At 40.3% G+C, this 27,989-nt stretch overlaps 1 protein-coding gene across 1 annotated transcript in view; it reads left to right on the forward strand.

Moving 5' to 3' along the window:
* The window catches only part of pde9aa (phosphodiesterase 9aa), a 51,729-nt gene that overhangs the window by 4,258 nt on the left and 19,482 nt on the right, over positions 1-27,989 (forward strand). Inside the window, exons 2-6 of the mRNA XM_078262765.1 lie at positions 9,277-9,347; positions 14,119-14,196; positions 20,196-20,239; positions 21,911-21,965; positions 23,440-23,510. Of these exons, the coding sequence (XP_078118891.1) occupies positions 9,277-9,347; positions 14,119-14,196; positions 20,196-20,239; positions 21,911-21,965; positions 23,440-23,510 (319 nt within the window). The remainder of the gene's footprint in view (positions 1-9,276; positions 9,348-14,118; positions 14,197-20,195; positions 20,240-21,910; positions 21,966-23,439; positions 23,511-27,989) is intronic.

Here is a 27,989-nt window from a genome sequence, read left to right on the forward strand (position 1 = left end):
GTTGAGTGTGTAGTGGAAAAAAAAAATGGAATAGGAGAAAGATTAAATGACATTACATTACAATTAGATTACATTTCCTATTTAACATTTTTATTGACAGCAGTGTTCAGTGCTATCAGCTACAGATAAATAGAGACAACATCTCAATTTTCACTCAGGGCGTCTTTGTTTTTTTGAATGGTGACATTTCTCAATGTTCTGGTCTGTGTGTGTGTGTGTGTGTGTGTGTGTGTGTGTGTGTGTGTGTGTGTGTATATCCTGCAGCTGTGTTTGTATTTGATGGCTCACCACCAGCCAAATCTTCTGTATTGCCCGTTGATAATATTGAGCTGTTTGTTCAGAAGATCGGTGGTCACCTGTTGCTAGGCTGGAAATGTTAGACGAGTCCCCGTACACAGCTGTGTCACACAGACACGACCACTTAGATTTGGATTTAGGTTTTCATATTAGATTAGTTTCAGCTCTCAGAGTTCTCTGATCCCAGCCTCTTAAATGTGAACATGTTCTAGTTTCTTCTCTCCTCTGTGACAGTAAACTGAATAGCTTTGAGTTGGGGACAAAACAAGACATTTGAGGACGGCATCTTGCTTTGGGAATCATTGATCGACATTTTTCACCATTTTATAGACCAAATAATCGAGAAAATAATCGACAATGAAAATAATGGTTAGTTGAAGCCCGAAATTGAACGCGTATTCTTCTCATATCCTTTTCTTCTATGTGTTTTAAATTACAAATCTGTTGCATATTCAGCTCTCTTCATACACACGCTGGGTGAACAGCAGCTTATTACAAAGCTATGTTATCACTACCCCTGAAAAACCATTGTTTTCTGTGTTCTGCGTTTCCCTTTTGTTATCTGACGTCCTTAGTCAGGCTAATCAGATTCTGGTTAGCGTGTCCTGTTTGCGTGATGACCAGGTTTGAATATCTCTTTTTTATGTTTTTGCATAACAGTGGATGCGGCTGGTTTATGGTGTGGGATCATCATCCTGGGTGCATTCAGCAGCAGCATCATAAAACTTGAACCTGAATTTGATCAGCAGTATATCATACTAATGACAGAAAATTTAAATACATGATCTGCTTTTAGACATCCTAAGGAGTATTTAACTAATCACATGAATTAATGTAGTGCAAAAACACAGACTCAAAGTGCAGCTGTATGGCCAAAAAGAACACGTTCAGCTTTTTTCATTAGTAAAAGAGCATTAGAGTTGCTGTCATCCACTTACTGCCGCACACTCATTTACATTCAGCGGAGGCTTTGCTTGTCATTAGGTAAATTTACGTCTGTGGTTCCTTTTATGCTCACATTGTTTTTCTTTAAAAGTGAGGGCCTAATTAGCAATTATTATCTCTCTTCCTTCTGTTCTTTATCAGTGAAGTTCAGCGTTGTTTTTTTTTTTCTTCCTGAAATGGACAGTAAATGATGACAATTTAAATGCATGCATACTTGATGCAGGACACCAAAGGGAAGCACCGCATTTACACCACAGCATTAGGCAGGTTTGATTAGCAACTAGGAGCACATGTTCAAATATAAATAAATAAATCATTGGCAGTCAAATTAAATATGTATATACTGCATCTATTTAATAAAGTGGGACGCCTCTGTATGTATGTGTGTGTGTGTGTGTGTGTGTGTGTGTGTGTGTGTGTGTGTGTCTTTGGGGGGAAGGTAACCTGCACGTCACAGGCAGACTCCACACGTAGAACGCTTTACAGCAGTGGGGGGGAGGTCACGCAGAACGCTTTACAGCAGGATAGCATACAGGAACAACTGTTGCCTCTAACTTTCACCACATAACTTATTACGTTAATAACGCCGTTTAAAAAAATCAAATCCTACATCTATTACCAAGTTACCTGTATCTCCCTCACAAAAACCTGGCCGATATATTTATTACTGCAATCACAACAAAGTACTCGACGGGGGAACAAACTTCGACAAAACACCGAATACTTTCATGTATTTCACAGTCTTTCCCCTAGGTTGACTGTAGCAATTAAAAAAAAAAATGCTCTGTACAGCATCGGGGGTGGGGGGGGGAGGTTCAACGGCTTTGACTTTGACTGTTTTGCGTTACATGGTTACTGGATATAACGTTAACAACCAAACTTTTCTTCACTTTCCCGGAGCAACAGCGGATTGCTTACATGGACATCGCACGAGAGACGAGACTAAACGAGATTAAACTGTGGTGATATCATGCAATTTCGTTGACGAAAAAGACAACATTACAATGTTTTCTCTCTCTCTCTCTCTCTCTCTCTCTCTCTCTCTCTCACAATCTCAGTCTCATGTTGCTTTATTGGCATGACAACAAAAAATACATCTGTGTTGCCAAAGCATAGGAACAAACATACATACAATACATATATCATAATACATACATACAACAAGGAGTAAATACATCTGATATAATAATACAAGTGAACAGTATAATTATGATATAATTGCAGATACTAAACAAATTCTGTGCATGTCCCTCAAAGGGTACGTTGAAACAATATAAAAAATAAAAATTATAATATATACAATTCTCTACTTATTTAGCCTTGTATTGTGGCAGGAGAAGACATCAATTATTGAGCTGCTAGCCATGCCGTGTTTTTATCTTCCCCTAATAAAAAAGGAAGCTTTTTGTCCTCAAGTTTTTAGAAGTATTTGGTTCTTAAGTCTTTATAGTTGGGACATAATACATAAGAAATGTAATTCTGTTTGGATATCCTGGTGGCAGTGTGTACAGACTCATTCCTCTCTTGGTCTCCACACTTTTAAATGTCGACCTCTTTCAATTTCCAGCTCATGGTCACTGACTCTGTATTTTGTTAAAATTTGTTTTTCTTTTGGATTTTTTGTTTTGAGATATTCGGCCAATTGGATATCTCTGTTCAGGGATTGATAACAGAGGAATTTGTGTTGTATTTTATTTTCATTTTTCCATTGTTCTGTATACTCGTCTTTTAATTTAGTTTCAAATCTTTTGATTGAAGACTGAGGATTGTGTCTGTGGCGGCTCTGTGTACCTGTCTCTCCCTGTCTGTCTACTACTGACTGTGGTGTTTAGCTCATTGTACCTGTCTCTCTTTCTACCTGTCTGTCTACTACTGACTGTGGTGTTTAGCTCCATGTACCTGTCTCTCTCTCTTTCTACCTGTCTGTCTACTACTGACTGTGGTGTTTAGCATAGTGTACCTTTCTCTCTTTCTACCTGTCTGTCTACTACTGACTGTGGTGTTTAGCTCCATGTACCTGTCTCTCTCTCTTTCTACCTGTCTGTCTACTACTGACTGTGGTGTTTAGCTCCATGTACCTGTCTCTCTCTCTTTCTACCTGTCTGTCTACTACTGACTGTGGTGTTTAGCTCCGTGTACCTCCGAGCCAGCTGGTCAAGGGGGGTGGACGTCTGAACACTGCTGGTTGCTCAGGAGAGCTTTGTATGCATTGGAATTTTTATCAGCTTGATTTAAATGCTGCCAAAATTGAACTGACCTTTTTTGGATTTGAATTTTCAGAGAGAATATATGAGATATGGCATATATATGAGATATGTCTCTCCTTTGAAATACCATAACACTGGTCTTTTTCAGATTGACTGTTAGTGCCCATTTCTGACAGTACTGCTCTAGGACGGACAGGCCCTGTTGTAAACCTTCTTCTGTTGGGGACAACAGAACTAGATCATCGGCATAGAGCAGGAACTTGATGTTGGTATCATGAAGTGTGAGACCTGGGGCTGCAGATTGTTCCAACATGGCTGCTTGTTCATTGATGTAACTGTTAAACAGTGTTGGACTCAAACTGCATCCCTGTCTCATTCCACGCCCTTGTTTAAAGAATTCTGTTCTTTTGGAGCCAATTTTTACTGCACATTTATTTTCCGTGTACAGTGATTTAGTATTGCATAAACTTTACCCCCTATACCGCTTTCAATACGTTTAGAAAAAAGCCCATCATGCCATATTGAATCAAATGCTTTTTTAAAGTCTATAAAACATGCAAATATTTTCCCATTTTTAATTTTGGTGTAGTTTTTAATAAGGATCTGCATAGTGTAAATGTAGTCTGAAGTACGATATTTCGGTAAAAAGCCAATTTGATTTTTACTCTCTTTACTCTCTCTCTCACACACATACACAGTCCAGTTCTGGTGGTGATTAACGCAGATAGGTGCTGATTAGCTCTCATAACGGGCCGGATGGGTAGCGCACTGCCATGAGTCCATGAGGCTAATGTCTGATTACTCCACATTTTCATTGTGATATTTTGTGATTAAATTCTTAATTTGCCACGTTCTCTTTCAGGTAACTTTAGTAGTACAATGTCTTCCTCTGATGTAGAAGTAGCCTACACTGTAAGTCAGTAGTAGGCTATACAGTGGAGTTGCATATTAAGTGGTTTGGGGTCCTTCTGTAAGTAATTCTGGGGTACAATTTAGTTTGGGAGAATTCTACAAGCAGCAATACCTCATGCCAATCAATCGGCCCGTTCCAAACAGACACATTTTCAACGGGCACTGTTCTAGTTATCTTAAAATGAGAACTGGGACCAGAAAAGTCCCCCAAAGACAAGGGTTTATGGGTAGCAGAGGAAGGATGTTGATATCTGATGGGGACAGTATCTGTTCTGCATTCATACCCATAACGCTTAGAGCTGCAAAGATGAATCAATTAGTCAATTAGTTGTCAACTATTATGATTATGATAATCGATTTATCGGTTTGAGTACAAATTCTCTGATGTCAGCTTGTTAAATGTGAATATTTTCTGGTTTCTTCTCTCCTTTGTGACAGTAAACTGAGTTGTGGACACAACAAGATATTTGAGGACGTCATCTTGGGCTTTTGGGAAACACTGATGGACATTTTTCACCATTTTCTGACATTTTATAGACCAAACAACTAATCGATTAATCGAGAAACAAATCGACAGAATCATCAGCAATGAAAATAATCGTTAGTAATGCTAAGCAAAAGTTAGAGGAGACAGTGACAGATTTGTTGTGGCTTTTACAACCATGACAATTTCAAATCCTATATGAGGAAATATGAGTCCAGGACTAAATTACCTGTTTAGAGCAGGAATAAGAAGAAGCTGTAGCTGTTTCTGAAGTACTGCTGTGTGTCCGCTGCCCTCCGCCTGTCCCTGTCTCTTCCACCTGTGACAGGCTGCCACTGCCAGACCGCTCAAGTGCACTTTGACCTCTCTCCTACGGTGGCCGACAGGGGCAAACGAACTGCAACTTTATGAAACACATGCAACTAGACAAAACACAAGCAAATTAAGAAAACATCTTCATTAATTTGACAACACATGCGCAGCATTTAGCAAACGCGCTGCAAATACACACAACACAACCAAATACACAAACGCGCTGCAAATACACAAACGATGCAAAAAGAAAAGCACACAAACCCCGAAAACAAATGCACCTGAAAAACACAGCATCCAGATTACACAAAGGAAGTTCTCCAGGCCTCTAGAGGGAGCGCTAAGTGGAACAGCTTGATTGTTGACCCCACGGGGAGAGAACGCTCTGCCTTTTTATTACCACGAGTTTACAGACACGTCTCTGCTGATTGGGTATCACCTGTGACCTGAGCCAATGAACTAGAGACACACCCACCAAACGAGAGAAAACATATCTCAAACATAGACTTAATATTTACAGTCTATGATCATCAAGCAGTTGCACTGTTCTGAGATTGAACGTGCCCCGTCTCTCTCTCTCTCTCTCTCTCTCTCTCTCTCTCTCTGGGGTCGAAAGTCAAGCTGTTCCACTTCCGTTATGTAACCTGGATGCAGCATTTTTTTTGTTGCATTTGTTTTCGGGGTTTGTGTGCTTTTCTTTTTGTATCGTTTCTGTATTTGCAGCACGTTTGTGTATTTGGTTGTGTTGTGTGTATTTGCAGCGCGTTTGTGTATTTGGTTGTGTTGTGTGTATTTGCAGCGCGTTTGCTAAATGCTGCAAATTAATGAAGATGTTTTGTTAATTTGATTGTGTTTTTGTCTATTTGCGTGTGTTTCATTAAGTTGCAGTGCATTTGCCCCTGTCAGCCACCCTACTCTCCTCCTCCACAATCCTCTCTCGGTTGGCCCTCCTGACAGCACTCATTATACCAGCCCCCAGTGACAGTGATTGGCCTTGTTTATTAAGCTGTGGGAGCAGAAGGGATGAAAAAGTTGAAATATTTACTGCTGCTCTTTAATCAAAAGAAGAGCCTTGAGCTTGGGAAGCCCGCACGTTCAGACTCAAGAGAATTCCCCCAGTGGTTGATTGCTCCACATAACTGTAGTCAGAGAAAGAAGAAGAACCGTGATATCCTGCTGCAGGAAGACTGTTAGTCTGCTGACGCTAAAATTAGAAAAACATGTTGTAAGAAGAAGAAAGTAGCTGTTTCAAAATGTACTCCAAATTAAATTTGTTGTGTTCAACAGAAGTATTCTGCCATGTGGAAATGTCCTACATCAGCGGTCCCCAACCTATTTTGCCCCACGGACCAGTTTCATGTAAGACATATTTTCATGGACCGGTCTTTTGATTGCTGTCACGGCAGAAAATCAGGGTGCTTGTTCTCCATGTGCCGAATACGTTTTGAAGGCTTCATTGCCTCATTTGCTAGCTTGTCGCCACATATTATGCAGAGCGGGCTTGGCACATGAGAATCACATGTTGTGATAAATCCATACTTTAAGTAGGACTCCTGGTATTGTCTGTGAAATTTCTTTTTCTTTGAAGTTGTGTGCTCCTCTTCTGTTTCCTCCTCCGCGGGCCTTTTCCCCTGAGCCAAAAAGCTCTGCAAAGACGTTTGTTTACTTATTTTTTATCAAGTTTGTGGGCTTCATCGAGCGGTAAATATCACGTGACATGTGTCAAGAGGAAGAGACGCGTGAGAATACGGTCATTTTTCAAAATAAAACATCTTTCAGACTCTAACTAAATTAAACGGAAATAATGTTATTTTATTTTTTTGTGCGGCCCGGACTGGTGGTTGGGGAACACTGTCCTGTATGACATATTTTGCACATAAAAATAAACAAGACTAGAGCCATGCTTGCACACAAGGAAGCAACATTTTTAGTGCACTATTTTTAATGTTTGCAAGTGCATCTGAGTGTCTGAATGCTAAGTGTAAAATGTATTTACTATATAACGTTAGTGCCTCAAAACATCCCCCCCTATGGAATGAAAGATGTAGTGTCTTTGGCATGAATACTTTCTGCTAGCAATCCTACAATGCAATGCTCCACATTTAAAAAAAAAAAGAAAGAAAAAAAAAGAAAATTACAACACCACATCTGAAAGTGATGACTGATGATAATTTATGTGTGTAATTTATGAGTGAATGAGTGTTTGTAGCTTCCTTATTGTTAGTGTTAGTGTTAGTGTCCATGTTAGTGGGCATTCACATCAAAAAAAGTGATCCGGCGATTCGCCAGAGCATTTATAGATCTCGACGTTTCCGACCACACTTGAAGGCAGCTTTATTTCACAGGAGAGAGAGAGAAAGAAAAGAGACGAGCGAGACATAGAGAGTGCTTTGTTGTTGCAGGAAACATTCAGCTGTTACACAAACTCCCGGGCAGTTCAGGGCTTGTGTTTCATTTTTCTTAATCATTCTTTCTTGTGGCAGCCATAGAGGCAGCCATGTTTCCTGTTTACTGTACGGGACTCTCACACCGCCTCATACAATAGCTCAAACCACACTGTCAAGTCTGATCTCTGGTTACATGACTTACATAATTTAAAAAATAATAATAACTAATTATCGATTTTCAAATATTGCACCTGTCAATACAGAACGAAATATTCTGTAGCCTATTTTGCCGTCAATACTGCCGATGTTGTCTTTGTGAAATCAGTATATATTTATGTTAAATATGAAGTACACATGCTATTATTTCATTTATCAATGGGAAACATACATGTGTACAGACAAGGCTAGCAGCAGCAGTAGAGCCGCGTCAGACACGTTTCTGGTGTGTAAAGACATAGAAAACGCCACGCAGCCGCCACCCAGCTGACACGCAACAGAAACGCCACGCTCACGCCACGCAGCCAGTGTGCAGGAGGCCTAAAGCAATTGTGCTGTTCACACAGCATGTGCCGTGCTGCAAAGCTCTGTGAGCCAATCCCATCTGGAGCCATTATTTTGTGTCTTGTCTACTTTTTCTGTGAGCTGCAAGCAAATCTTGCAAGAAAACACACTGATAATCTACTATAAATGTCATAGAAGGCATATTATAGATGATATAAATGATCAAACATGCGTCCCCTGCTTCCTGCCCCTCTCCCTGCTGTTCTCTAGAGTTTCAACTCCACTGCTTTGTGCTGTTTGTGGTTGTTGTTTTTTTGTGTGTTTTTGTAATGTACCACACATTTGTCAGTTGTGTTTGAACAGAGAGCAAGAGGCGAGCATGCAGCTGGCATCAAGGTTATAATAGTTTTGAATTTTCATTTTCATTTTTAGTTTAATCTTCGAGCTACTTTAGTGTCACATGTGACGCAAGTGCGGGACAGCTCCATCTCCTGGAATGTCAATGTCAAGTCTGTTTAGTTTCTGTAAAAAACTAAAACTGAAATGATTTACTCTCAGCTTTTTTTTTTTATTAGTTTTTTTTTAACCTGGCAATGTACACACACACACACACACGCACACACACACACACACACACACACACACACACACACACACACACACACACACACTAGAGATTAGCTCTATGTGTAATTAGAAAAGAAAACAGCAGAGAAGCAAAAACGCTTGATGATTGATTGATTGATTGATTGATTGATTAGTTGATTAATTGCGTGATTGATTGATTGATTGATTGGTATTTCCAATTAAGGAGAATAAAATCCCTTCATGCTGCACCGACAAGTGCATGTTAAATTGTAGCAGCATGTCAAATCTGCTGTCTTCCATTCTAGAAATAATCATGTAATTCTGTGGATTTTTATATATATAATGTATTATAATACATTAGTTACCACTACCGGTAATGTTAAGGTTGCATTCTAACATTGGTAGGTTAGCATGCAGTGTAATAATAAGCACAAATAAGTTTAGACATAGATAGCTAATTTGAAGCTGGTTATTAAGTCATTATTTGTGCATGTATAGGTACGTATTTCAGGCCTGTGTGTAATGTGTGTTCTAACAACAGAGTGAAAACATTGTAATTTCCCAGGTTCGTGTGGATTTAAATGTGGTCATGGCTTATAAATCCTGCCCTTATCATGTGGGATTGTGTGTTGTTCTCCCTCAGGTGGTGTTCAGTAGATTCTGCACCCCGCGGGACATTAAGGAGCTGTTCTGTACAGCCCTGGGTGTGCCAAGGTAACACACACACACACACACACACACAAAACACTGTTCCTGTTTGACTTGACATTTACTGTAATACCCTCTGACACCAGCGATGCATGTGATTAATACAGTATTTAGTACCTGCTGTTTACAGTGCTGCTATATATTTAATAATGTTTTCACGCAGTAGCTATTACCTGAGTCATATCTTTAGTGCAGATTACAGCCAGATACTCCTATGCTGTTTGTTTTAGAGTTCAGGTAGGCATGACTCCTGTTTAGTGATGATTTATAATGGTGTGTAATCTGGATAATCCTTCATTTACAAGCAGGGAGATAAAGTGGTATAGTTGCAACTTTTCAACTTTATTTCATTTATATAGCACTTTAAAAAGCAAACAAGGTTTGCACCAAAATACTTCACAAAGATGACAAAAAAACATATGTATATATAGCATAAAACACATAAATATACATATATACATAGATGTGGTGAAAATATATAACGGGATTTAAAAACAAACATGTTGAAACAAATTAAAATCCATGAAATCAGATAAAAGAAAAGACACACAATGAAAAGCCAGAGAATAAAAGTGGATCTTAAGGTGCGTCTTTAAAGGCATCCACAGTTGCAAACATAGCTGAAAAATTGAAAAAGAAACATCTGGAAACACAATATGACCGATCAAGTTGAGCTTCTAATAGCTCTAGAAATGCATGATGACAGAAAAATCCTGTACAGTTTAGGAGCTGCTTTGGAAAGACGCTGACATTTGCTTACTCTTGCATTCATTATATGCTTTTTATAAGTGCAACACTAATAGGAATTTCATCTTTATTCATTTGTGTCCCCATTAGTGTTTGTTAGTCCTCCTGGGATTGAGGGTAAAGGCTCTGACACACCAACCCGACGGCCGACCGTTGGCAGAAAAGGCAGTCGGACCGATCAGTTGGTCAAAAAAAGTGCCTCGGAACACACCGAAGTGACGCCGACTTGAGGGTACGTTCTGCGTGTGACCGAAACGTAATACGTCTCCATAACAGCAGGCGGCGCTAATCTGTATTATCGCCCAAAAAATGAGAACCGGCAGCTGATTGGCCATAATGGCGGCTCGTTCGGAATACGATCTCGTATTTTACGAAAATAGTTCACCGAAATGTGTTTCTGAAAACATTTGAAGAGAGAAATAGGTCGTGCAGTTGCTGAATCTGTCTTCATTTCAGATCAACAAAGGTCAGTTTAAAAGATTTTCGTCAGATTTTGAGAGGCCGTTCGTCGCGCTCATCCCGCTCGTCATTTCCGGGTTAGCACTCCACCAATCAGATTGGTCATTGAGTCCGACTGCCCGCCTTCCGATTCAACATGTCAAATCGGCCAAAATGAAGGCCGACGGCCCCTCCGACTGACGACGGCACCGAACACACCGAACAGACTCGAGTCACCGACCTCGCCAGACTGTCCGACGGCCGTTAATCGGGTTGGTGTGTCAGGGCCTTTTTATGCACAGTCCTCTGAAGACAACTGTATTTAAACTATTTAAGCCTGAGTGAGGAAATTATTTTGGAGGTGAGGAGTGTTTGTGTCTCTTTACACTCACTCTTGATACAAACTCATCAATATTAAAACTTACTGCACGGGAACACATACTAACTACGTGTATAGCCTTAAATGTAGAACAATTGAATCAAAAGTCAAAAATCTCTGTGTTTACAGTTATAACCAGCTACAATACCATTAGTAATAAAGACCAGTCGATTTATTTTTTGGTCCACCTAAGGAAGAAAAGGCTTTTGTTTTTTTCTGTGAATAATGCGAGTATATTTCCTGTTTTATTGCTCATTACATAAAGAAAATGTTTGGCCATAAAAGTCCAAATTTGGTGGCCTCTGGCACATTCTAATGCCACTATTCCAGCATACACACTGATCTTAATTATTGCATATTTTAATGAGTTTGCCTCCCCGATTGTAAGCATGTAGGAAATTAGAAGAATTCGGCTTCTTGTGTGTTTTAGCCCGCACAGTCTGTAAATAGCTATTCATATTTAACGCTATAGTGCACAACTATTTTATGATAATGAACATCCGTTACATTTAAGCCATTGCCAAATGAGTAATTAAGCTCCACAAAACTCTCTGTATTTCTCAGTGTGGCTGCGTTTACAAAATGGTGTCGTCTGGCGAGTTTTACGCGCAGAAACTTGAGTGAAGATAATGACCTCTTCTGAAGAGTCCATCATTTTTTTTTATCCTTCATGTCCTCCTTGGCTACTAGCAACTGTGTGGAGGAGGGCTTTTCATTTCTGACAATTTCTGTAATGGGAAGCTGTTAATATGGGGTGCTCCCCTACTTCCACCATCTATGGCTCCACCTTGAACAGAGTTGAGTAAATTTAAGTATATTGTGCTGATAATGCCTTTAACTAAACATGTACATGCAGGACTTTCAGTGTGCTGTGTTAATAGTTTTACTATTAATAGTTTTACTTCAGAAAAAAACGTTTGGAGTACTTCTTCCACTGCCAACACCAACATTCCCAGGTAGAGAAAGGGTGAACATGATGGTGTTTGCCTGGAGCATAGGCGTAGATTTCAGGGGGGATGCAGGGGATATGTCCCCCCCCCACCAATATTTAGAAGAGGTAAAAAAAAATATGAAAGACAACCCACTCCCCAAGAGAGGTTTAAAATAACCATTTTAGGGGTCTTACAACATATCCTTCTTGCCTGTAAGTATATGTTTCCCAACGATTTCAGACACAACTATATTGGACCATACCATTTTAACCTTGCAGAGCACGTTTGTGTTGCTGTGGCTTCTGCTGGGTTGCCAGGTCCACGGTTTCCGTATGATTCCGCAGAATGATTTTTTTTTGACCGTGGGTTGGGTAAAGTAGACATATTTAACAATATATAATATAACAATATTTATAAATTTAAAACCCATCGTTTAAATGAAACAATGTATTTGTGTATACCCAAATCCTATTAAACTGACTTCAGATCAGCATCTACAAAGACAACAACACACTATGTAATGTCACACACACACACACACACACACACACACACACACACACACACACACACACACACACACACTGTATGGACCGACCATGTGATGCAATGACCATGATAAGGTGCTATGGTGGTAGTGCAAAAGTGAACAGTGCGGGGATTGAACAGTGCAATAGTTTATTATTAAATATTACCTATGACTATAAAAAGAAGAGAAGAAAACCTAGGTGAAAGAATGTTAAGGGAAAACTGCTTTTGATGCTGGCACACTAAACATGTATGATGTTGTATTAAGCTTGATTTATGGTTCTGCGGTAGTACTAGTTACATTTTTCGAGAGGTGAACGTCAGGCTACTATAATTTGGCAATAATAGCAATGTTAGTTGTATAGTTCAAAGACAGTAACTCCGGTAACAGTACTTTTTACCAGTGCTGGTGTCATATCGATCTACTTTCATTTTTGTAATTTATTTTACATTGGCAATTAGTTTCAAACATTTCTACAGCATATATTGTAGTTGGTGTGTGTGCTTACCATATTTACATCATACAGTCATTCAGATCTGAGAATGTTCCTTTTCAGAAGTACACACATGCACAGACACAGCGTGGGACCTGTAAGAGCAGCTTAGTCCCTTATGTGAAAAATAAAGAGGTGATTTCTTGTGATTTAATATAGATTTAAACTTCGGGGCTAATAGCTTTATCAAGGTTTCATTCTCTATTCGATTTGTTGTTGGGATGTACATGATTCCTAAAAAAAAACATTCCGAAACACGTGTGATGTTTTGAATATGCAGAAAGTTTTTAACAATACAGGAGAGTAATTCATAATTATGATAATAATTAAATAATAATAATTTCCTTTACATAAATAACGACATTTACACCATAAATTGATGCAGAAAAAGGCACAAATTGTTGCATATACATTCACCAGAATGCAGGAAAGGAAGTGTTTGATGCTCCAAACCCAGGAAAACAACGGCAGAGCCAACTCAGACCCACCGCTGGCCGCATGTAGGCGGGTTTAGTATCCAGCATCCAGCATCAAAAGTCAACTGCAAGTAGAGCTGGGCGTTACATTGATTTGATACATTGATTGATTGGTTTACGACGATGGTTAAAAATGAAAATCGATTTAGACTGGAACTGGATTATTTTCAGTAGGGAACCCTCTGAGCTCCTGTAGTTCATGGTGATGTGTCGGTGTGTTTGTGTTCCACACGCCTGCCCTCTTACCTGGCTCTCTGAACATTTCTTGCTCAGTGATCTGCTTAAAGACACATGTGGATGGATGTTTTGCTCTCACAGAAGATTGAAACTGGACCTTTTGGTTCTACTAAATTTCTTTACCACCCTTCTACTCATTAGCAGTGCCAGCATTAGGCCCAATAATATGTCCATCCTTTTTAGATTTTATGAGACAAATGGTATGTATACGGGGAGATTACGTAGAGCAACACTAGAGAACTTTTTGGAACTTAAAATAATGTTTCCAAAATGGTTTCAGTGGTTCATCAACTAGTAACAGGGTGAACGGCGCTTCTGCATTGGCTTTGCGGCCCTCTATCGGCTATAACCGCACTATGCAAGATTGCCAGATCGGGTAACGGATCTGTAGTTCGATTGAGACATAATGGGACAATTCCGCTTCCAACCTGTAGGGGGACCGAAGCGGGAAAAGTTCTCCAGTGTTGCTTTAAGAGAAACGTAGAAAAAAAGATTGCTTTACATGTGACTTGCAGTAAAATGTCCGTGTGTTTTGTCTTCATGCAGAAACACTAATCTGTCCCTGCTGGATTCATCCGGAGCCATGGTGTCCATTGACCCCACCATGCCACACAACACAGAGAGGTATAGGAAACCCTGCATCCCACTGATGTCTTTATTGATAAATTGATTGTTCGACAGAACATTTGTTCAGTCCAACAGCTGGCTGTTTGATTGAAAGACTTTCGCTGATTAACTGTAAATCCCAGTGTCCCCTGCGCCTTCCTTCTTGGCTGTTAGCATATTGCTACAATGAGCTGTCATGAAATGTGATTTGTAGGTTTGCATTAGCTTATTTAACTGAGCCCTTTAATTCACAAGAAATCAGAATAACAGAGGTAAAAAGCCAGCCAGTCAGTAAAGCACTAATGCTGCCAACACTTGATTGGCCCATCCCTTCCAGTAGTTATCCTGTGGTGGAGGTCTACATTCTTTGTATAGAGCTCAACAGTGTGATTCCGGAAGTAAAAAAAAAATATCCCATTCTTTTTCTCCATAAGGATTTTGATTATCAGCCATAATGTTGTAAAAAACCATCCAAGGTAGACTGACCACGAGCTAGGAGATTGTGTAATGATGGTTTATGCTCCTGCATACAGAAGTCTATATGAAATCAAATGTTTTAAGGGCAGATTCATCTCAAAGCTGGTTGGCTTGGTCCAAGGCTTAGAAGTCTTTATATAAGAATGTAATGAAATGTCAATAGAGTCACTTCCGGAACCACAGCCGTTCAAAAAGTGGGCGCTCACTGTTGAGCACAATTCAATTCAGTTCAATTCAATTTTATTATTAGTATCAAATCATAACAAGAGTTATCTCGAAACACTTTACAGATAGAGTAGGTCTAGACCACACTCTATAATTTAGAAAGACCCAACAATTCCAGTAATTCTCTGCATTGTGCTTTTAGGAATGCTTCCTCCTGAGTACTTACTTTCAAGGATGTGAACAGGAAAGTTCATTCCTACCACTTTTCATTGCTGCTCATGCAAATGTTTTTTTCCTCGAATTCAGCGATCAACAAACTGTATTCTCAAAAAGATTTAGCTCATGTAAGTTTCCCACAGAGAGAATTCCTGGCAATGTGCTCATATCTGATTTCCTGCTAGTGTTTTATGGATGAGTGTATTTATATAAGTCTGATACCACTGTTAGCAGTGTCAAAAGCAAGATAGAGCAGAGAACCAGGAATAGAAACTTTGATTCTCCTGCATGTTTCTAACAGTTTCACAGAAGATACAGAATGTGCAAGTCCTGGGGAAGACGCCACATGTCTACAAATACCATTTAACACTAAACATTTACCATGCGCTTAACTTTGAGAAGTGCAGCTTGTCACAGTTAGCTGATGTATTTGCAGAGCAGCAGAGGCACTAATGTAGACCCACACTGGACAGTAAGATAAATACATCATGTTTTAGTAGTAGGATTTTAAATTGAATAAACAATATGTGATAGCCTATATTAAATAAGTAATAGTTTTGCAATAAGTAACCCAAAAAATAATGACTCTGTTAAGACAGAAAGTATTATTTTGACGTAAGAGCAGCTTATTTCTATAAAGACAGGCCTGGTTCTCCTTCTAAAGCAAATTAATTTACACTACACCCTCATCATCTTGCAACTAAGTGATGTCATGAAAGAGCTTTGGATACACCTTGAGTAATCAGAACATTAATTGGGTCATTTAAAATGTGATATACATTTCAAAAGTATAGTTTTCTGCTTGTCATGCCAATTAAATCTGATATCAGATTAAAATGAAATTTGTAAGATTTAGCAGTACAGAATATATACATATTTCTCTCTCTCTCTCTCTCTCTCTCTCTCTATATATATATATATATATATATATATATATAAAATAAGCAACATAACATTCCATACTGTGACATAACAACATACAGTAACCTACAAAAACATAACATGTCATACAGTAACATAGCATTACATAGCCTACAGTAACATAACATACAGGAACATAAATATATTATAACATAACATACAGCAACATCATATAACATGGCACACAGCTACTTAATATAACATACAGTAACGTGACATAACATAGGGGATAATGTAGAGCGAGCCGGTCATTATAGCGAATACAACCCCGACAGGGTGATGCAAGAGGCTTGTAAGGGGTTGTATTCGCTATAATGACTGTCTCTCTCTACATTTTTCGGCTTATTACACGGCTACTTACCAAATAAATAAACAATTTGACTCAAAATATTGATTTAAAAACAATTTTATTGTCCGTGTTGTCGCTACAGTTGGAACACTGCGTCCATAGCAACGCAAACTCTGTAGCATTTCTAGTGTTATAATTCACGTTAAACTGAACATTTCCGTTGATGGTGAGGTGAAAAAATTTGAACGGGTCTTCCTTGGGAATATTTATGTTAACGTTTCTGTCCTCATTCATCTCGTTTCGTTCTTGCCCAGACGCTGCAGTTGACACATCTGCAAACAAAGGTTATGCTGTTTAGTTCTATAAGCACAGGCGGAGCCCTTTACTGAACTTTATGGGTAATACTCCTCTCCAATCCCGAGCATGCGTTCACCCACTGAACTTTTCATAAATGTAGCCGGCCAATCAGGATGGGCCTACCTAAAACCGTGCGCGATATTACGAATCCCACTATGGCCAAGACCTGCCCTTAAATAGCATTTATTGGCCAGGTGTCCATGCTTACGCAAGTTAACGTAACCCCATTTGTACAGGTCCTATCCCCTGACAGCCAATTGGCTATCCTAACCTTATTCCCTCGAGGTCAAATGCCTAACCCCAACCAATCGAGCTGCTTCGTAGGGCGGGTCTTGGCGTGGCCCTGTGGGATTCGGCATTTTGCGAACCGTGCATCAGCACAGCATAAAAGGCTGTCTCACATCCTACACCCTCTTTAGCGACGGCATAGGAGTCTCCATGGGTACAGTGGGTGGAGCCTGATGTATAAGCGCCCTGTCCCGACATAACACCGACGCAACCACACTGATCCTGGCCGACTAAAGGCCAGTCGCCGTAGCCTGCCTACTTCTGCCGCCAACACCGCCACACTGCGTGTGAGGTGTGTGCAGATCACAGTGGGAGAGTCTCTTCCAGCCTGACGGAGACTGCAGAGATGCACTCACAAAGCCATCGTGTGAGGCGCTTTTTGCACAGGGCCCTACCGAACACACCATCCCCGGCCATTTTTTTTTCTGAGAGGGAAACTACCTCCTGCTGAGAGGACAGATTCACCTCCTTGATGCCCACACATGGAGAAGGAACGCTGCAGCGCTGTAGAGAATAGCCCAGTCTCAGTGTCCTGTCCATCCATACTGTTAACACACAGTTGCTCCGCCACTCGCTGTAAAACTGTTAGGAGACGAGCTGGCAGCCGGAGAGCGTCAGCTAGAAAGCAGTGACATCCTATTTCGGCCCTCTCCGTCGCCAGGCCCCCCATGAAAGGAGGAATGGCCCGTGGGAGGCCCCAATGGTAAGAGCTGAACTGATGGTGAGGCCCGTGAACGAATCATCGCCAGCTCGCTTGTGAGCTGTGGTGACGCGACATTAGCTGCTACATCTTTTTTTTTTTTCATTCTCAGCCACAGAGTTGTCAGGGTGAAAGATGTAAACCAGCTGGAGAGAGAAACCCTCCGAGATACCTGAAAGACTGATATTGGATACTAGTTTAGCTAAATAGAATCCATAAAAAGTTGAGTTACAGTAATAATCAGCTGAACAGGAAAAACATTAGGAAAAGTCTCTTCTGTTGAAAATGTTATATCGGTTGTTTGCTTAAGTTGAAAGAAGCTAATAGTAAATGACTTTTGAGATTTGATAGATCTGATAAGATTTGATAATCTAACAAAAGGAATTGAGAGGAAATGTAAGAATGTGAAGTAAAACAAAAGATAGTTATTTGACTGTACAGTACAGTAGAGTACACAGAAAGGATGAAATAGTGTTATTAGAGTTGTGTTGTGTTACGTCACTGCCGCTTAGTGGACAGATATGGATAGTATTCTGTAATAGGGTTAAAGGATTATTAAAAGTTACAGAGTGGAATACAAGACGTGTGGTGCTGAGCTCTCCTTTCTACACTCCGTTCTTGCCATCCTAACATAACAATAGTAACATAATATAACATAACATACCATACAGTAACGTAATATAACATACGGTAACATGACATAAGTAAGGGATAATGTAGAGCGAGCCCTTCATTATGCGAAACAGAACCCAGACAGGGTGATGCAGGTTTAATTCACAATAACGACTCGGCTCGCTCTACATTATTACCCGGCTACTCATACAGAGGTTACCTGCTGATAAGGCCTGCTTCCCGGTTGGGACTGTTAACTTTACCATTGAGCACGGCTCTCCGGGGGAAGCCAGGTCTCCCAGGTGAGGGAGCTTACTATGGAGCTAACTAACTAGGGTTGGTTATCTTTGGATTTTTACCATTCCGATGCTGAACCGATACTTTTAAAACTATTCCGATTCCTAAACCGATTCTTGAAAAACTGAAAAATGACATCAAAGAAAGACTCTTTTATAGGAGTCTCCATAAAAAAATGGAAAATTATTTTTTAGTTTTAAAGTACTTAGTATAGTATTTTACATCCGTTTTGGTGAGCCCAGAGGGAAAATATGGCATTTTAAAAGTAGCCTACATTTACGGTAGCTAGCTAACGGTAGACTACAGAGAAAGGGTGATGTTTTAACGTCCGTTTCGGAGCGACAGAGGGAAAAAATTTCGGTCGACACATTAAGTGGAACCCAAATTTGAACTGGGTTTCGGTACCCAACCCTATAACTAACACTGTTGCCATTAGCGCTGTTAGCGAACCCCGTTTCCTCCACTCTCTCTCCCTTTCTCGCTGATCAGCGCTGTGAGCTTCATATGAGCACAAATATTGATTTAAAAATAGGCAGCCAGAGTCTATGATCAGACTCCTACCATGGCAACAGTCGGTTATACTAAGCAACTGTAAACAATAACAGACCGTGAAATGCTGTGATTGACCAATCAGAATCAAGTAATCAACCGAGCCATGTAATAAAATACAGTAACATAATATAACATACACTAACATGATTTAACATACAGTAACATCACATAAAGTAACATGACATAAAATAACTAACAGTAACATAATATAACATAACTTGTTTTCATTGTAAGCCTTTAGCAGCTTAGCTAATATGTTAGACTAAGAACAGTTGTTGCACCAGGTGGCTGACGCATGTTATGCTGATCAATTTCTCACGTTCTAAAACAACTTGCATGCCGGAATAAGATACCAGAACTGGAGAGGTTAACGACAGACGTCTGTGCGTCAAACATACCGTAGCATTCATTTTCAAATATAAAGTGTTGATAGTGTGGGCTACATTCATTTTTTTTTTAAGTGCAATGTTTAGCATCTAGAGATCATGAATCATCTCTAGAAGCTACTTCAATAAACAGCACATGACATGATCATGTTTACCACAGGAGAGGACAACAACAGCACGTTTAGTCCTTCATTGTAAAACAGGTGTGTTTTTGTCCATTGAAATCTTTAAGTTTTAAGGCAGTAACTGCACCTTTGATTCATGTATCGTATCCAAAGATGACACTGTTTCATTTTCTGCAGGTCACAATGACCTGCAGAAACAGAGGCTACAGCAGTCCAGTGTTATCCAAATTTTCAACCAGAGCACGAAGGTGGACTGTCCAGCAATTTCTCCCAGTGTTAACTCAAAACATGCAATCTGAAACCTGTCAATGGGATGTAACAGGATGGCCCTTTAACGTAAATGATGAGAATTGCCCTGGTCTCGTTAGACAAAACACTTGATACGCTTCAGTCTCAAGGTTAAAGACACGTGCACTTACACACAGGCACACTGATAAGGGACAACACTTTTATAGGTCTGTGTGTGAGTGTGTAGTAGTGTGTGTACAGTACATCTTATCTCAGGGTAAAATCTGAAAAGAATTTTTTATTTGACAAACACCATTTGAGCGTAAACCTCCTTGTAAAATTGATTTCAGCTTCATGCCCCCTCTGCTCTCAAACTAACCCGTGCGTGTCCTGTTGTGTTGCAGGTCACTGTACCGAGTGGTGCCTATGACTGGAGGACAGCTTGCTGGTGAGTTTCAGGGACTACACACCATGGATGTATTATAAGACCTGGATACAACATTCACGGCAGAGCCCCGTTCATTCCTGGAGTTGCTAAGTGGCGCATCCGCCCAAAAAGTTTTTTTTTTTTTTTTATTACTTCCATGAAATGTGGCCCACGGATTATGCGCAGTAGTGTTTCTCCCGCTGCCCCCTCCCCCTTCCCCCACCCTTGTGGCCTTGTTTTTTCGAGGTGTCCTGGCAGCAATTTTACAATAGTGGCCTATGGAGGAAATCTTTTATAGGTCGCAGAGGGATTTTCCGTTGCAATACTGCGAGTGGCCACTGGAAGAAATTGGCGGAAAGGCTGAGCGCTGTTCCTGGGGGGCTGCTACACAAACACACACGCACGCACGCAAACACACACACACACACACACACACACACACACAGAGAGACTAATAGTCCTTCCTGAGACTAATTCGCAGATCCACCGTTACTGCGTCTGAAGCTAAGCGCAGATCCAACATGACTGTGATTGGTTTAAAGAAATGTGAACAACCCTGAGTGTTTATTTCTCCTATCCCAGAAAATATCTGTGGTGAAGCAAGACCTTACTCCACGGTGCTGTGAGACTAAGTCAGCGTCTACCTACTAGGCTCAAACCCCACTCAGATAACGTTAGAACATCCTAATATTGACCAGTAATACTCATTAAACATGTTATTTTTGGGACAATTTCAAACAAGCTTGTTAACTGAAATAATTTAGCATGTTATATGTGTTGTCTGAGAGTGGCGATCCAGTCTGCTTAGTCACTCTAGCTGAACCGACGTAATTAATCACAGAGAGGAATTTTTGAACAATCAGCACTGACCTGTGACCCTTGTGTGAAACATGGAATGTGAGTGACACGATGTACAAACTTCTGGCTGTCAATATTTTTTTTTTTTTTTTTACAATTTCTCAGAGCTGTTAGTTATTGGCCCGTGGTGTTGAACTTTGCCCACAACAGTACAACTTTAATCCAATAGCAGGGCTTTGTTTGTCTGTACATTCTGTTATCACAAAGAGCGGGGATGTGAGATCCGATCGCAAGTGTTCTGTTGAGACGATTTCTAATGGTAGGTGTGAACTGACGTACTTAGAGCTGTCCACTTGTGATCGAAGAACCCCCGACGCATGGGAATGCCAGGTGTGAACAGGGCCAGTGTATGGGAAGAGGAATCAGAAGTGGCTTGTTAACACATCAAGCTGTCAGCCGGTTCTGTTGGTTACTGATGGTGAGACCAGAGGGAAGAGGCATCTTTTCTCTTCTCACTCTTCTGGCTCTGCCATCTGTTGCTTTGGCAATCTGAAGCTCTCTGATTGACTTACGTAATCTCTGTAAGAATTTGTGTGTGTGTGTGTGTGTGTGTGTGTGTGTGTGTGTGTGTGTGTGTGTGAGAGAGAGTGTGTGTGTGTATTTAACAGGACTCTTGATGCACAATACTTCTAGCTGTTGTATTTATAATTACATATTCTGCCTTAGTGGATTCAAGCTGTTTACCCTAGACTGTGTGTGTGTGTGTGTGTGTGTGTGTGTGTGTGTGTGTGTGTGTGTGTGTGTGTGTGTGTGTGTGTGTGTGCATGTGCGTGTGTGTGCGGGTGGGTGGGTGGGTGTATATGTAACACAGCTCTACGCTTGCTCTCCCCTCAGATAAAGAGGAACTCTTTCAGAATGTACTGACGCAAGTAGCAGAGCAGTTTTCAAGGTAAGCAGCTGGCTGAATATGTTCACACGGTAGCAGATTGTCTCTGTTAACTCTGCTAAAAACTGTTAAATCTTCACAATAGTTGCTGCTAACTGCAGCAGATATTACATGTGCATATTTTCTCAGTTTTGTATATATACATGAATATATTCATTACTGTAAATGTCTAGCTTCTGTTACTCTCTTTTGGATGTATTAGTCTTTTAATCAGGTTGCTAATTAATTAATTATTATGAGTGAAAATCTCGGATCTCCAAAACCTAAGACAGACCTAAAACAACCATGTTTTGTAGCTTGACGATAATGTACCTTTTAATTTATGCAACTTTTTTTTGTGGTGCTGCTGTCCTTTTTTAATCAATTCATTCTGCTCTGCCTCTGGCTTTGTCGTTTCACTTCTCACTAATCTTCCCCACTGACTCCAGACATCATTTCACTGCTCCTCCTCTGCTTCAGCTCTCGTGTCATGTTTGCTTTTCTCCAATCACGCATCATGTATGGGGAGTTTTACTGGGTGTATCTCAGAGTGAGACTGTGCATACTGTAGGGGCAGATGTGCACAGGACAGGACACAGGAGTCCACTGGTGCAAAGGGAACAATGCAGTGGGACATTAGACTGCTGTTGCTAATTGTGTGTCAAATACAGGGCAGCCACAGATTGACTGCAGTGTTGAAAAAAAAAATATTCCTTAATTTCTATAAACTGTGCGAAACAACAGATGTTTCCTCTTATCAAAAGTGACACTGAGATTGTATTTTATCCTAAATAACAAAAAATGAAATACAGAATTAATAATAAAAGATTTTAAAAGCAAATCATAAATACATAGAAAAAAATCTCTTCAAATACTTCAGACGTATTGACATCTGAAGTCAAACAAATGAAATCAATGGTAGATTACATAACAATTTTATTTATTTTTATCTCAACCAGTTGTAATCTTCACACATTTATATTGATTTTTAACCGATTCACATGCATTGTTACATCCCTATTATTGACTAATCAACTGATTCTTTCTTTTTTTCCAATTTATTATTGTACGTGAACAACAATAAAAACAACAACAGAAGGAATTCAGTTTGAGATATAGATTGGATATCCTGGAACCTACAAATACTTTTAACTTCTATTTCATAAATGACCTAAAACAGTTAGTTGTTGACTTTCAGCTGATAGACTATAATGAATTCATCTACCAACCACTGCAGTTCTGTTGTATATTACAGTATGTTTGGTTTGTAGGTTTTGCAGATATGTTCAATATACAGGTTAAAATGCAAACGCTACCTTAGAGCAGTGCAGGGATGGATGGAAGTATTATATTAAGCAGTTAGTACTTTATTAAATGCAGCTTTAATTATCCACCTGCAGCAGAAAAGCCATGGAGGCAAAGTCTCTGTTACAGATCCCTACTCTTTCTCAACTCATTTATTCTTCTCTGTCTCTCCCATCTGCGCCCATGTCTGCAGGGCGTTCAAGATCAACGAGCTGAAGACCGAGGTCACCAACCGTCTTGCCATGTTGGAGAAGAGAGTAGAGTGTAAGTCTGTTCCCACCACCCCACTGTCATATTTACATACCTCTGTCATCCACTGCCATGCTAACAAACAAGGGACACATTCTCCAGACAAAAGGGAACAGTTATCACAGTAGGAGTTTTTTTTTTAATTTTAACATACTAATAGTTCTCATCTCAGGGTTGCCATTAACCTTACATATCATTTTTTAAAGGGGCTTTTAAAGATTAATGGATGGGTTTGAATTATCACTTTCCGGTCCTGAGGAAGAAAATTACATTTTTCATTTTTTCATTTTCAGTCGAGTCTTTCAAAAGTTCTCTGATCCTCTGATATAATTGTTATGTCCAAGGTAGAACCTGTAAAATATTCCATTCCAGTAGTCCTGTTGCTTAGTCAGTTACAAATAACCTGGCTGGCTGAAGTGATGAACAAGTGCTATGTTATGAATGGAAACTCATCATAATTTCCGTACATGTTCCACATGTTTTCCCTAAAAATAAATATATTGCACATTTTGCCAAATAAGGTACGGAGGTACTTCTTCTTTGTTTTAGCGACGGTATGATATCATTTGCATATAAACTGTAGTTTCATTTTGAATTGCGAACATTATTTAAATAACTAAAACAGGTACACTAAACTAAAACAGTAACTAAAACACTATACAGTGATAGTCATATTTATTCTTTGTGTAGAACAGCATGGCAGTTTAGACATAACGTAAGGGCTTACTAAAACATTTACATGTTCTGGATGCAGGCAAATGCATCAGCATCAAATGATTCTGTGTTGAATCTAGGCCGTAGGTATGCTACGCTGTACCCCACGCTGTAGCCTGACTTGCACTGACTTGCATTGACACAGACTGCAACAACTGTGATTATAGTGCGTTCCATTTGTACTCAGAAGTCTGATTTTCCGAGGTCAAAGTCGAAAACACGCCCCCTGACCTCGGACACGGGTTCGACTCCGACCTGCGGCCCTTTGCTGCGTGTAATTCCCCTTCTCTCTCCCCTTTCATGTCTTCAGCTGTCCTGTCAATAAAGGCCTAAAAATGCCCCAAAAAATGATCTTTAAAAAAAAAAGAAAAAACTAAAATAATTACACTAAACTAAAACACTGATGTGATAGTCATATTTATTGCAGCATGGCAGTTTTTGAGACATAACACAAGGGCTTACTGATTAAACATTTACATGTTCTGGATGCAGGCAAAATGCATCAGCATCAAATGGTTCTGTGTTGAACCTAGGCCGTAGGTATGCTACGCTGTACCCCACGCTGTAGCCTGACGTGCACCTCCCCAGAAATATAACTTAATGTTGCGGCGAATCACAACTGTGATTATAGTGCGTTCCATTTGTACTCGGAAATCTGATTTTCCGAGGTCAAAGTCGGAAACATGCCCCACTATTAGTCAGCTTGGCCGTGGTTTGGTATAGTCACATTTTCCATTTCCTTCCACTTTCTTTGTGTTGGAATTTTAAATTCGGTGGATTTGTGAGGACTATGGTTAACTGCTCCTCAGATCTCTGCAGGGTAAATCCAGACAGCTAGCTAGACTATCTGTCCAATCGGAGTTTTCTCTCACACAACTATTCTGCAGCGGCTCTGTGTGGAGCTTAGCGCCGCCTATGACAATTGTGATTGGTTTAAAGAAATGCCAGTAAACCAGAGCACGTTTTTCTCCCATCCCGGAATGCTGTGTGGAGTAGCCAGACCCTCCTCTGCTTCGCAGCGTGTGGATGGTCTGGCAAAGCGAGACTAGTTACAAGCTAACAAACATAAACAAATAGAAGATGCTAACTACACTTAACTACTCTGATACGTCTGCTAGTCACCGATTTTAGTGCACCACAGACTCCTCATCTGAGTTTGGGTCTGACTGCGGGCAGTTTTAGGACGCCGAACCTATAGTTGCAGATCGCAAGCTCTCGGAGCTATGCAAGCAGGCTGCCCGTCCATAGAGCTTCGTGAACGGGCTGCCTGGGCTTAGTCCGTCTGCAAGACGTGCTGCCGTCCCAATAAAGCTCAAATATGTAGGCCTACAAACCATTGATGATACAAGACAGCTTTGCCCGATCAGCACCGGCAGCACAGAGCCTGCTGCACTCCCCGCTGAGATGGCTAAACAGATCGTCCATCTCTGGGGCTGTCAACGCTGTGTCATGGGAAAGAAGTGGAGGGACCGAACAGCCCACTGCGACCGTTAGCTAATGTTAACGTTAGTTAGCTAGCTAGCTTGCTAATTCCACCCAACATGCCTTTAGGCAGAAAATGAGCCTTTTAAAGTTGTCACTCATCTGGCGAGATCACTGTGCTTTCCTACGCTGTGACAAGTTGTTACATTTTACTAATTGAGTGGCTGGCTAGCTTGCTCGCTAGAGGGCTCAGTTCTCAGTTTAGCACCAACCACGGTGCAGAGGGAGACAGGAAGAGAGGACTATGGTTTTTATATAAAGTTGTATGGTAAGGGGCCTTTAGATAACCCACTCAACTGTCCTGCTGTTACAGGCATAAACTAACCCCGGACAGTCTCATGCAGTGACTTACAGCAGTGCATTGCTGCAGTACATGGCAGTGTGCAGCTGCAGAATGAATAACACTGGATATTAGCTTATTTTTGGGGAAAAAAATAAATAATTCAGGCCTAGCGGGGGTTCCCGTACAGTTATATGGGAAACACTTTAGAATGAGCATGAGAATGTATGAAATGTACAGCGCTGAAAAGTCAGAAGAAAATGCCTTATTCTGACAAGTTGTACGTTGGCAGAGCACCACCTACTGTACCGGAGGTAGAGTTACTCCTGTCATTCTTCCCCACTCACTTATACGGGGAGGGGGGGGAACTGGCATAACCCGTTTATTCACTTAACCAGGGTAAGACCATACATTAATGCTGTGCATGTAAACGCACTGAATGAAATAGTCTCAAACAAGTGCATGCACGAACCATAACATTACTTAACATTATACATAACACTCATGTTTAGACTGATTAATGTACATACGTATAGAGATAACTGCATGCCTTCAGTGCATGCTTTTTTAACTTGTGTTCCTCCACAGTTTATGAGGCTGTGATTAGATAAGTTGAAGCCACATACATTATGTGGTCTGCTAACCCACCTCCATAGGCTTTTGATCTTGTATTGATCTTGTGCTGTTATTAGTATCTACTGAACATTGACCACATTTGAACATGTTTAAAGCAGAAAGGAATGTGCCGTTTTATACAACATTCACCCTGGGGTCAGGCACCTTTTATCTTCAGCTGAACATAATCAGTTTCTAGGATTTTTGCGTTTCATTAACTAGGAGGAGGAAGTGTGTCCGCTGGCATCTTGGCACTGGGTATAGATGTGTCAATAGTATCAAGATAAAAGCCAGCTATAAAATACAATCAATAAAGGTTTGGTGATAGCCAGGCTTGCTGCGCTGTCCTACCTTCATGTTTTTTATAATATAGGTCTCAGAACAGGCAAGCTGCTATAGCAATTACTCACAGGAACATTTGTCTTGCAATCATTACATCCTTCTGAGAAAGGCTGTAATTACAGATAAAGGTCAAGTTGAAATGCAAGTTGTGCATCGAGTCAGTGTTTTTTACAAGCAACAAAAATCAGCAGCCAGACTCTAAGATTTGTGTAATTGTTCCATGTTTGCACCACTGCTGAACTGGAAAACTGAACTGAAAAAGTATTTGCTCTTCTAATGCAAATTTGTGTTTTGTACCGCAGAGCATAATAAATTTGTACACACCTGTATACACACTTTGGACTTATTACAAGTTTACATGTTCACATCTATAAAATGCAGCACATTGCTTTGTGAGATTGATATCAGAAAGTAGTGCACATTCCATGGACATTTTTTGCGTTCCGTTGTGGAGTTTTTGAGGACACTATTTGGTGGATACATTTACACACTCAGACTTCTCAGACACTCAAATAATATGGCAAACAGTAAAAGTAGTGCACTATATAGTACTGTAAGGTCACGATCAGACCAGAAAATCCGATCCGGCGATTCGGATTGACTTGCTGTTGTGTTCTTTAACCCCCCAATGTAGCACAAGTAGACTTTATATTTCCCAATTATTGTTTACCGTCAGATCGTTTATAGATCTCAATAGTTCCGACCGCACTTGAAGGCAGCTTCATTTCAGGGAGAAAGAAAAGAGACAAAGCAGTTGTGCTTACACCGCCTCAAAACCCAATGACAAGTTTGATCACTGGTTACATGATTGGCAGCATGACGTCGGGTTGCGTTTCTCCAAAAGTTGAATCCTTTTTTTGGCTCCGGGCCCCACCACCACAGCCTAAGCGCACGACCCCCATTCAAAAAGAATGGAAAGACCTGCTAACTCTCACACAACAACACAGCACATTTACATATAGGAGTGTGTTGCATCAATATCCCCTATCACAGTATCACAATATTGATATAAAATACTTTGTGATATGGTGTGTTTTGTGGATAACATAACCAGACAGGAA

Source organism: Sander vitreus, chromosome 11, assembly GCF_031162955.1.
Source record: "Sander vitreus isolate 19-12246 chromosome 11, sanVit1, whole genome shotgun sequence".
In the NCBI taxonomy this organism is placed as follows: Eukaryota; Metazoa; Chordata; class Actinopteri; order Perciformes; family Percidae; genus Sander; species Sander vitreus.